Below are 12,165 nucleotides of genomic sequence, written 5' to 3'. Positions count from 1 at the left end.
AACATTAATAATTATAGAATTTTGAAATGAAAAATTAAAGGAAAATAATCACCATCATCTTATTTTTATTACCAGCAGAATTCAGGGGTAAGTTTATAATTATATAAATAAATATAATATAAAATTAGTTCAAAAAAACTTCCCCCAATGCTATTTGAAAATAGGGTATTCACATGAAAAAGACATTTTTTTAAAAAGTGAATGTGTCATATTTTTGTGATATTCATTGTTAGAAGGAATGCCACATCCATTGATGAAATTCATTAAAGTATCTTAGTATTGAGGTCAAGTTTTTATAAGGACAAGTAAAGGATTTACAAGCAAATGGAATAACATTGTCTTTTAATCTCTTAATGTACTTGAATCAAAAAATTTTATATACTTGTCTTTTTGGGATTTCTATTTCAGAGACATTAAAGTAAGTTTCAGTATGACCTACTCACAGTGTTCATGGCACAACATAGCAACTATTTCCAACTATTTTTCCCTAGGTTTAAATATTTGAATTTTTTTTCAAAATAACCTTGTCAGTTAAAAATTTAATATATTTTAAATAATTGTAATTGGAGAAAGATGAAATTGAAAATCTACATATGTCATTGTCTAAAAAATAGCAATGTTCCATAAAAAAGAGCCTTCTCTTATTATATATCCCATATTCTCTGTTTGAAAATAGTGATACTTTTCTTCAGCTTTACTACAGGAAAAAATACACTAAAACAGAACTGGATTCTTTGTTGCAGAGCCTACCTTAGACAAAAGTGGAAAATGAGCATATTTTAATTTCCATGTTTACTGCCTCCCATTTAGTGCTAAATATTTACCATCCATCCACTTTAAACTAAACATCTCTCTCTTTTCTCTGTCTCTGTCTCTGTCTCTGTCTCTCTCTCTGTTCTCTTTGTTTCTCTGTTTTTGTCTCTGTCTGTCTGTCTGTCTGTCTCTCTTTCTCTCCAATAATTCAGGTTTTGAATGAGTTAAATACTTTTACACATTTCGTTGTTCTATCACTTACTACCTGTGTGACCTTGACCATGTCACTTTCTGCACGTGAGTTAAAAGGAAGACATTAGATAAAGTAACCTATAAGATTTTTACTTTCTCTAAATATATCTACTCATGATGCTCTATGAACTCAGTGTCCTTATTATGCTAACTGAATTCTTTCATTCTAGAGCCACTACTCAGTATAATCTCAAAGCTTTAATGCTATAATCCTATAATACTACAAAACTCTTATTCAGTCTGCATTATTGACAACTTCAAGAATAGATCATGGAAAAGTCATTGATCTCCAACCCTGATATGTACAAAAACCAATGGTACATAACTGTTTCTCAACATTCTTCAAAATAATGTTTTCAGCAACAAATATTAAAAAAAAAAAATATGGCTTCTATTTCTTTAAATTGCAAACATCTCATAGTATTCTTTTTTCCCTCCGAAAAGCTTTCTTTATAATAATGGGTAAAGGGGTATAATGTTGCTCTTTTACCATTTCATCAATCAGTTGTTTCACACTTTAGTACGTATATTTCTCAGAATATCTTCTGTTTAATCAGTCCATTCTCTATACATAAAGGTACATGTACATTTTGTATCCCTTAAGTTAGGTGAAGTTCACATTCTATAAACATAAATAGGTTCAATGAGCAAGAATATTTTCCCATGTGCATAGCTGTGCTTGATGCTATACAAAGATTACAATCTCAATCTTTGTCTTCTGCGAATTTATATTCTAAAGAAAGATATTTATAGAATACACCTATAGGGTATAGCATATAACTTGTAGACTCAGTCTACATACCAACTACTTGAGAGAACTTTTCATTTTCCATCCAATTTGTGAAATATAGTGTGAACATTAATTCAAGACTAGATCACTTTAACAAAGAAATCAATCCTATGGTATGCATTGCACTTGGAGCATAATAAATGCTGAAACTGTACAGTCAAGCATGATGACTGTTTTATTTATTTTGAAGAAAACTTTGTGGAGAAAATGAGATGATTTGTAATCTACACAGCTGAATCATGGAACACTGAAACGGACTAATAGCCCATTGCTTTTTTATACAGACAGAAATTGAAGACTGATATTTTCTCATTATCTATTATTGAAAGGTATCCATTATGAGGTCAATAATGAAATATGGTTTTGTAGCTTGAAGTGTGTGTGTGTGTGTGTGTTTTAATTGTCATTATATTGAATGAATATTTACAAGCTTTCATTAATGGAAGGATTCAAGATATTTTGGAGAGTGCATTGTTCTTGAAGTCAAGGCATGTTGGATTAAATTCTACTCAGGTCTATTATCTAACACTTAACAGTTAAATAAGCAAATGGTTTATAATCTATAGAGTTCTGTATCTTCATCTTTAAAAGAAAGGGTTTCAATCATAAGACTTTTATGGTCATTCTCCACTCTAAATCTGTGATAATATGATTTTTTTCAGGCCTTTAATTTAGGTCAGAATTATTCAGATTGCCTTCAATGAGCTATGCCAGAATCCATTTCTTTGTCCATTACTTTGCTTTCCAAACCCTCCTACTCAAAAGGGCTAGTCCTCATATTCTTCCCCCTTTTTTATCAAATGATGTATTTACAACAGAATTTTAAGCATGGAAATCATAGTTTGAAGTTTAGTAATGATACTCTACAAAACTATGAAAAGAATAATTTCAGAGAGTTGCCATTACATTTATATCAAAGACAAGAATAGGAAGTCAAACCATTACTGATGACTTTGAGAGTGAAAAAGAAATTGTTCATATCCTCTCTAGAGAACTTTAATTCCCCTTGTCCATATCTGAGTGAGTAAAATCCTCTTCCAGTCTTCTTTCTTCTATTTCTCTAGGTTATTCCTCTTTTTGTTTGTTTTAATTTTCCACTCCTTTATGAAAAACAAAATGTGATGGGCTAACAAGGATTGGTTAGCAATGGAAATGGGTAATAAGGTTCTTTAAAAAAAAAAAAAAAAAACTTTTTCTCTTCATTTCTGGCTTGCTAGCCTATGTTTTGACCATTTATTAGCATATTACATCAATGATTCCTTTTATCTATTTTTCCTCTAAATCAAAATCATACTAAGTCATTCCTGAATACTATGCCATACTGATAAGATGATTAGCAATATACATATGTACATACATACATATATATATATATATATATATATATATATGCATATATTAAATGACTGTGAGAATATAAAGGAAGGTAAGCCAGGAATTCCACAAAATGGCATCAGAAATTACTGGTTGTGGTAAGTTGCAAATAACACAAGAGATTCAAACATTTTGCTAATTTTTCATTCATGTTGCAAATTGAGAATTTTATATGTTGTTTAACATGAAAGTAGTGTCCATTAAAAAAAATTATCCCTAAAGAAAATGGTATGTGATATATTAAAGCACTAGTTTAAAAAGATGTTTTAGTGTTTGAATTACATTTCTATACATAGATGATTTCATTTTAAGTACCAGATATAATTTGCTCATTTTGGATATGCAAAAGTTCTTGTTCTTTGTGCCAAGTTAAAAAGCAATAACTTTTTTTTTTTTTTAAACAGGCCTTTTGGGAAATAAGGGATGCTGACAGTTGTGGGTTTTAGTAGTGAAGCTTGACTAACTTTATAACAGTTAAAGAAATTGATAAGCTGATTTTTAAAAAAAGAAAATACATTTTAAAGTTAGTTTTAGTAAGAGATTTTAAAAATATGGAGCACAAAACTGGACTTCACTTAAGAAAACTGTCAGATCCATACACTATTGATAAGCTTATATTTTCCTATTATCATTTTAAAAATACATTGCTTTTAGTTAAACAAAATAGTACAAAGTTTCAGCTCATAATAATTTGTCATATTTTAAAGATATAAATCCTAGATATTGAGTACAGATTATATATTTAGATTGATAGCATTATTTGTAATTCTTAGATTTACATTAAAACAATACATCATTTCATAAATACCTATCCTTTTCAAGATACCTGAAATGGATTCCAATTTCTATTATTATTTTACTTTAGCTATAGGGAAAGGAACAATGAAATATAGAGAATATATTCTATCATACATCTTAAATGCTCAAAAAAACCAGGCAGTTGGAAAACTGAATATTTAAGGGAAAGTAATAAGATTTTCCATCCTTTTTTAGTTCCACCCTCACCTTTGCCAATTGACAAATTATTTGGATTTTAACTATATTCCTAAAAAAAATGGAGGGGTTGGACTAGTTGGCCTTTAGCATCTTTTTTAGCTCTTGTGATCCAATGATCTTATAAATAGAATTGTTCAATTATATGTAATTCCCAAAAGTATGTTTTTAGAAATATGTCATAATTTAAAGACCTGAAATAATGCTAGGTACTTTGCTCCACAAATATTAAGCTATTTTTGGAAAGCAGCCAAATTAAAATATAACTGTTTTTATTCTGGATAAAGGTTATTAGTTTTTGGTTTGCAACCTTAGATAATATATATCAACAATTACTTATATTTCTTTAAAAAGTCAAATTGTCAACAAATATAGAAGCTGATTTTTGCCACAGAACCTGTGGTAACCTGCTTTGAGGTTCATAAAGATAGTCTGCCAGTTCTCAGCAGTGGCTGTTAAATTTCAATCTAAAAGACAATTTTGTGAGCTGAAAGCTTAAATCTCATTCCTGAAATCAAACCAAAGAAAAACTAAAAATCACATTATAGAAAAAATATTTTTGTTGTTATTCCAGAACAAACATGCATATACATACACATACACACACACACACACACACACACACACACACATACCACATTTATAGAACTGTGACAGATCAGAGAATTTAAGATAAAGTAAAATATCCTTGATGCCTGCTTCATTAGCAAAATCATTCATTAAAATGTTTTATTAAGTGGTATGCAATTCTTTCCATATAAATTCACTCACCCTATACTTAGTATGCAAGTAGTGCAAAAGAGGGTGGGAGAAGAGGGAAAGAGGTGAGACCATTTTCAGAAAGAGGAGGAGTTGAGCAGTCCCAAGGTGGAGCTGTCTCTTGTATTAAATGACACTGGCAGATTAAAGCTCTCTGATGGGGAAGGGCTTAAAGGCTGAGTCAAAAGCCAAGAAGTCTTTATTTACGCCTACCTCCCAGCCCTTGGCAGTCTGACTAATAACAAACTGAGCTAACAAGAAAGACTAGAAAGAGAGGAAGGAGAACCTAGCTGCAGCTTACATCTAAAGCCTAAGAAAGCAAGAGTGATCAATTCAAGCTCTGTTTAACATCTTGCTTATTTACTGCTTTCGGAAGCTTGCAAATGGTTAACTATATGCAAAAAAAAAAAAAAAAAGTCAGCATAGCTGTGAAGTATGCCGTGAATTTTAATTGAGGAAAAAGGGCAACTGCTTCAGGATGGTCTAGCATTCACTCTGCCTGAAAGATTTCCAGTAAAATGTTCTACATTTTCTCTCTTGACCTGGAGTTTTAACTTTGCAATGCTGCAGCTATGTCTGGACTTGCAGAAAAGTGACATGTAAGAAGAAATCATTTAGTGGTGGGTTTGTTTATCTGTTTGATGTGTTTTGCATTTTTAACAAAGAGCCTGAATTATTTCAAACTGCTTTCCCAACTGTGCATTTTGTAACTGACTGTGTCTAGAGGAGTGTCTGCTGTACAGGTAAGGTGAATGTTACAAATGGCTTCCAAGTAGTTTTGTATCACTCTTTTAATTTTCTTAATTAATTGATTTGCTACATTTGTGTTATTTGTGTGTAACTTTGCTTTAAGTGATGTTGAATTTCCTTCTCTCAGTCACTGGCATTCCTAATATAGTACCAGATGCCTGTATTCTAAGAGGAGACATTTAGTAAAACAGCTGGCTGTGCAGAATAGTTGGGATAGTGGTAGATTATATGGTACAGTTGGATATTGTGAGCTAAATGCAGGCTTTTTAACTTGTAAATATTTCTAAGTATTTTTGATTTCAGTATGAGCAAAAATTAACAAATTTATTTGCTATTTAATCTCCTGCTTGGAGACATTTTTGTGTGTCTGTGTGTAATATAAACAGAAAGGCATTTAAGATGAAATGAAGTATTATATTTTTTTTTTATCAGCAACAACTTATTTACTGTATTGTTCCTCACATTTGACTATTTCTGAAAACATGAAAAAAACAAAACACATGGATTTCATAGATCTCTCTCTGACTCTCTCCCTCTTTTTTTTTAAACTTAGACTTTGCAGAACATAATTTCCCTAAGATGTAAAGGAAAATGTGGAATGAACATCTGGAAATTATCTCCTGTTTTCCTAAAGTCCTTAACCTCACAGAATGGTTCATTATATTTCCTCCTATAGCCTATAAAGGGGTGGGGGAGTTCATTGTTTGTTATTCTGAGTGAATCACAACTTGTGGACTGAACTACATGTTGCTTGCTACAAAAACTGAAAGTATATTGAATATATTTCTCATGATCCTGAACGTCTCAGAAACATTTCACACTTCAAAGCTTCTCTAGTAATTTGTTGAGGAAGGGAAAAAAAATGTTTTTCTCTCCTTTCTGAATTATAGAATTAAAAAGGGCTAGTACTTTAAAAAAGATAATTTGTACTACCATCAAATTTCTACCATTCAATTTTTGGATCCTATGGTGTGTTTCTAGGGTGGAAGTTATTTTGTGTGGTTTTCATTATAATGTCCTATTTCTCATATGAATGTGTCATTGTTAAAATAGAAAAGGAAAAACGATACCATAAATTAGTGACTCTAATAACATCCACTCTGTGTGTGGGTGGGTGTGATATTTTCCATCTTAGCTTATAGATAATATTATAGACAACATTTCAAGAAAGAGAATGATTGATCAAATTAATCTTCAGTATTTCCTGATTGCAATTTACATTGATTCAAGACTTATTCAATCTATAGATTTAAAAAAAAAAGTTTCTTTTAAAATACTTGAATCCCCTTTAATGAAATAGCATATATGGTAGTGTTATTCTAAGTTAATTTTCATTGTCAGTTTACCAAATCACTCATATCATATTCTCAAATGCTCCTGTTAGAGTACAGTTAGTTTCAGAGGTCATTGTAAAAAAAGTCTTTAAGCTCTTAATAAGGAAACACATCAGCTGGTTAATTATGTGATGACATTCAGCACCCTCTAGCCCATTTCAAAACTATGCTTGGGGAGGTCAACTGGCATTTGCTAGTAGGTTATTTGAGAAGCAGCTTATGTTTTATCTGCCTTTAGTATAGTAACCTACAGTACAAGTTATATTTTAGTTCAGTGTTTCTTCTTGAAGGCTTTGTAATAGATTGTAAATATTCCTATGATTTCATTATAAGCATCAAAAAAAAAAACAAAAACCCTCTCTGTGTGAAATTTGATCGTCCTAATTTACTGTGCCTTATATAAAACCTAGTGTGAGCTCTACCACATGGTCCCTGGTAAGGTTATGCTATCTCATAATGCTTTGCATTATGAAAACCTAAATGTAAAGTTGTTTATCAGTAATATGTTTCTGATTTTGGCTAGTCAGTGGTAACATTTCCCTAAGTTATGGCTTTACTAATTGCTTGTCTTTGTGACTTGAAAATGGTTTTACCTCAAGTCTCTGTAGATTTTAGCAGAAATTTGATGTACTCTTGACATTTAGCCAATGTATCAATCTACTGAAAAAAGTAATTCTAATGACTAAATCAAAAGTTGAGAGTTAGGAAGTAAAGAGCTCTCCTTTCAAACTTTACTTTCCTGCATCTTTTTTGCATTTCTTTCTGTACGACTTAAGACCTATGTATTTTGTTTTTCTTTTAAATCTATAACTCATCATGTTTAGGATAGAAAAATATCAGTATAACCCCAAAACATATAACTCAAACATATCAAATACATGAATCTTTTTTTTATTCTGTTAACTATTTTAGTATGTTTCAGATCTGTATTTTATTAATGTTAACTTTAAGAAAAAAAGATGAGGATTTTATATAAAAATGATATCAGTTTCTTTGAAAGTAATTCTTTATATCAATTTTATAACCTGGGGTGGTAGAATTAATAGAAAGTCAGATCTTACTCATTTCCTAATAAGAAATATATTCTTTAGTAAATGCATAAGCTTCTCACAGAAAGAATATTTTAATGTTCAACCAAGCAAATGATAGTTTGAAAATGTGTAAGAGAAAATGCCCTTCACTGCCATAACTGAACTTCCATCATATTCAATTTTTATTTTGCAGAATAAGAATTCATTGAACAACAACATGAAGCTCTGGATTCATCTGCTATATTCAGCTTTGATTGCTTCAGCTTCTTTACAATCTCCACCTGCATTGTTACCAGTTAGAGGATCTTGTGATTCTCTATGTTCATGTGAGGAAAAGGATGGTTTACTGCTTATAAACTGTGAGGAAAGAGGTATCAAGACATTATCCCAAATAAATGTTCCACCATCAAGACCCTTCCATCTATTTTTATTAAAAAATGGATTGACTACACTACACACCAATGACTTTTCTGGACTTCCCAGTGCCATCTTAATACATCTTGGATTTAATAATATTGTGGATATTGAACCTGGTGCATTTAATGGCCTTGGCCTTCTGAAGCAACTACATATTAATCATAATTCTTTAGAAATTCTGAAAGAGGACACATTCCATGGCCTAGAGAACTTGGAATTCCTTCAAGCAGATAACAATTTCATCACAGTGATTGAACCAAGTGCCTTTAGCAAGCTCCATAGATTAAAAGTCTTAATTTTAAATGATAATGCCATTGAGTTTCTTCCTCCAAATATATTTCGCTTTGTCCCATTGACTCATTTGGACCTCCGTGGTAATCAACTGCAAACTTTGCCATATGTTGGGTTTTTGGAACACATTGGCAGGATATTGGACCTTCAGCTGGAAGACAATAAATGGGTCTGCAATTGTGATTTATTGCAGTTAAAGACGTGGTTGGAAAATATGCCTCCTCAGTCTATCATTGGTGATGTTGTTTGCAATAGTCCTTCTTTTGTCAAAGGAAGTGTTCTAAGTAGACTGAAAAAGGAATCTATCTGTCCTACTCCCCCAGTACATGAAGAATATGAGGATCCTTCAGGGTCATTACACTTAGTGGTGACCTCGTCTATAAATGATGGTCATATATCAACCAAGACAACATCTATTACAAAAAGTCCTACCAAAGTACCAGGCTTAGTTTCTTATGCTACAAAGCCATCCACTCCACTTCCAGGACCTTATTGTCCAGTTCCTTGTAACTGCAAAATCCTTTCTCCATCAGGACTTCTAATTCATTGCCAGGAACGAAATATCGAAAGTTTATCTGACTTAAAGCCTCCTCCACAAAATCCTAAAAAACTTATTTTAGCAGGCAATATTATTCAAACCCTAATGAAATCTGACCTGGTGGAATATTCCACTTTAGAACTGCTTCACTTGGGGAACAACCGGATTGAGATTCTTGAGGAAGGGTCATTCATGAACCTTAGCAGATTACAAAAGCTCTATCTTAATGGTAACCATTTGACTAAATTAAACCATGGTTTATTTCTAGGACTCCACAATCTTGAGTACCTGTACCTTGAATACAATGCTATAAAGGAAATATTACCTGGAACTTTTAATACAATGCCAAAACTTAAGGTCCTCTATTTGAATAACAATCTTCTACAAGCTTTACCACCTCATATTTTTTCAGGAGTTCCCTTGACCAGGATAAACCTCAAAACAAACCAGTTTACACATCTGCCTGTGAGTAATGTCCTAGATGAACTGGATTTATTGATCCAGATTGAGCTTGAGGATAATCCCTGGGACTGCTCTTGTGATTTAGTCGGTTTACAGCAATGGATACAAAAACTAAGCAAAGATGTAGTGACTGATGACATTCTCTGTACATCCCCAGGGCATTTAGATAAAAAAGATTTAAAGTCATTGAATAGTGAACTTTTATGTCCAGGCCTAATTAATAGTCCATCCCAACCAACCCACTCTAGTTTTATAATTGTCACCACTCCCACAACTACAACCAATACTGCTGATACCATTTTAAGATCACTCACAGATGCAGTTCCACTTTCTGTTTTAATTTTGGGTCTGCTCATTGTGTTTATAACTATTGTGTTCTGTGCTGCAGGAATAGTAGTTCTTGTCCTCCATCGTAGGAGAAGGTGCAAAAAGAAACAAGCTGATGAGCAAATGAGGGACAGCAGTCCCGTGCACCTTCAGTATAGTATGTATGGTCATAAGATGACACATCATACTACTGAGCGTCCCAGTGCATCAATGTATGAGCAGCATATGGTGAGCCCAATGGTTCATGTCTACCGAAGTCCATCTTTCAGCCCCAAACATCTAGAACAAGAGGAGGAGAAAAATGACAAAGACAGAAATGACTCAAAACATCTCCAGAGGAGTCTTCTAGAAAGGGAAAATAATTCACCTCTCACGGGTTCAAATGTGAAGTACAAAGCTACAGATCAAACAGCAGAATTTCTATCCTTCCAGGATGCCAGTTCCTTATATAGAAACATCTTGGAGAAAGAACGGGAACTTCAGCAACTGGGGATCACAGAGTACCTGAGGAAAAATATTGCCCAGCTCCAGCCTGAGATAGAGGTGCATTATCCTGGAACACATGAGGAGCTAAAATTAATGGAGACATTAATGTACTCCAGACCAAGGAAGGTGTTAGTGGAAAAGACAAAAAATGAGTATTTTGAGCTCAAAGCTAACTTACATGCTGAACCTGACTATTTAGAAGTCCTGGAACAGCAAACATAAGACTACACTTTGGGGATTTGGGAAGGAATGTTATGATTCTGTTTAAAATCAGAACATTGTAAATAAAAGTGCCTTAAAATAGTGTATTATAAATCAGAATTTAAGCACAGCAGTAGTGCTGGGATGGAAGGGTATGGGCAGTAAAAGAAAATGAAACTCAGGGATCACTGGGAGAAGCCATCGTATTATTTTCGGACCCCAAATCAAATCAAAACTTATATGTAATTAATCATGCAAAGGAGATGTTCATAGCTCTCTAGGTTTGTTTTTTTTTTTTTCAGTTTTATGGGCAATCCTCTTATATACTTAATTTGGGAATTAAACATTTTATGTTGAAATCCTGTTCCCAATGATTCCATAAGAATTGGAATATATCACTTTAAGATATGTTTGTACATAAAATCTTAAAATTCAAAAGCATATTGATTAAATGCTTAGTATATGCACTACAGGGGGTAAACATTGTCTATAATTGCACTTTTCTCATAATAAATGCAAAACTGGAATTTGATTAATCTAAATAGAATATAAAAGGATATAGTTAGGTATGTATATAACTCCAGTGGCATAAAAAAGCTGAAGCCTGGTGAGATTTATTTATCCAATGCTGCTGTGAAGGGTCTCAAACATAAAAGATGACCAAAAATAAAATAGAAACAAACACTAAAAGTTCAAGGGAAAGGAACAAAAGCTCTTATTTTTCTTCACATAGGGGTTATATCCAAGTTTGGACAATCTCATTTTCAATGCTGCTGTAATCTGTTGTGTGATCACATGTCAATTTCAATCCTTAATCTTGGACAATTTTGAAGCTACTGAGAATCCACTGTAAATATATTTAGTGTAAGTAAGTTTGGTTTCTTTCACAGCAGTGGCTTCTTTGGTAGATTTGATTGTTCATGAGAAAATTAATTTCACTGTGGCCATCAATTTAAAGGTGTAAAACAAAAATTGGGTGTGTGTAGAGATCATTGTTTTTATTTTATCTGTAATGCCCCAAATGAGTAGCAAAAGGCACTTCTAATGGTAAGTTATACAAAGGACTTAGAATGTGGAGCACTGCAGCTTTATTTTACAAGAAAATGTAGTTAGATTTCTATAAACTATTTATTCTGTACAGTTTTGTATATATATTTTTTGGTTCACAAAAATAATTATTCTTGGGTGCCTTTCAAGGGAATTGCTCACTATAAATAAAACTAAATTGAAAAAAAAAGTCTTCTTAAAATTTGCTTTTTTAAAATTCACTCTGATCTGCAACTCAATCAAGTCAGGAGTCCAAAAAGATGCTTCTGTCTGTTGTCATGTACACAGAAGCATCTTGTTCACAGTGTGTAAAAAAGGCTATTCAATTTCTGGGCATGATTGACACAGTGCCAAACTGAA

At 32.5% G+C, this 12,165-nt stretch overlaps 1 protein-coding gene across 2 annotated transcripts; it reads left to right on the top strand.

Moving 5' to 3' along the window:
• The first annotated feature begins 5,040 nt into the window (after nucleotides 1–5,040).
• Nucleotides 5,041–11,915, top strand: SLITRK6 (SLIT and NTRK like family member 6). 2 transcript variants are annotated; one of them, XM_031958548.1, is made up of 2 exons: nucleotides 5,041–5,541; nucleotides 8,230–11,915. In XM_031958548.1, the coding sequence occupies exon 2, from the start codon at nucleotides 8,254–8,256 to the stop codon at nucleotides 10,777–10,779; it is 2,526 nt and encodes an 841-aa protein (XP_031814408.1). In that variant the 5' UTR covers nucleotides 5,041–5,541; nucleotides 8,230–8,253; the 3' UTR covers nucleotides 10,780–11,915. The 2 variants fall into 2 exon arrangements, with proteins under 2 accessions (XP_031814408.1, XP_012400237.1); XM_012544783.3 differs by having other exon boundaries at nucleotides 5,041–5,664.
• Nucleotides 11,916–12,165: the final 250 nt, after the last annotated feature.

Source organism: Sarcophilus harrisii, chromosome 3, assembly GCF_902635505.1.
Source record: "Sarcophilus harrisii chromosome 3, mSarHar1.11, whole genome shotgun sequence".
In the NCBI taxonomy this organism is placed as follows: Eukaryota; Metazoa; Chordata; class Mammalia; order Dasyuromorphia; family Dasyuridae; genus Sarcophilus; species Sarcophilus harrisii.
This window is presented reverse-complemented; position numbering and strand designations above follow the sequence as displayed.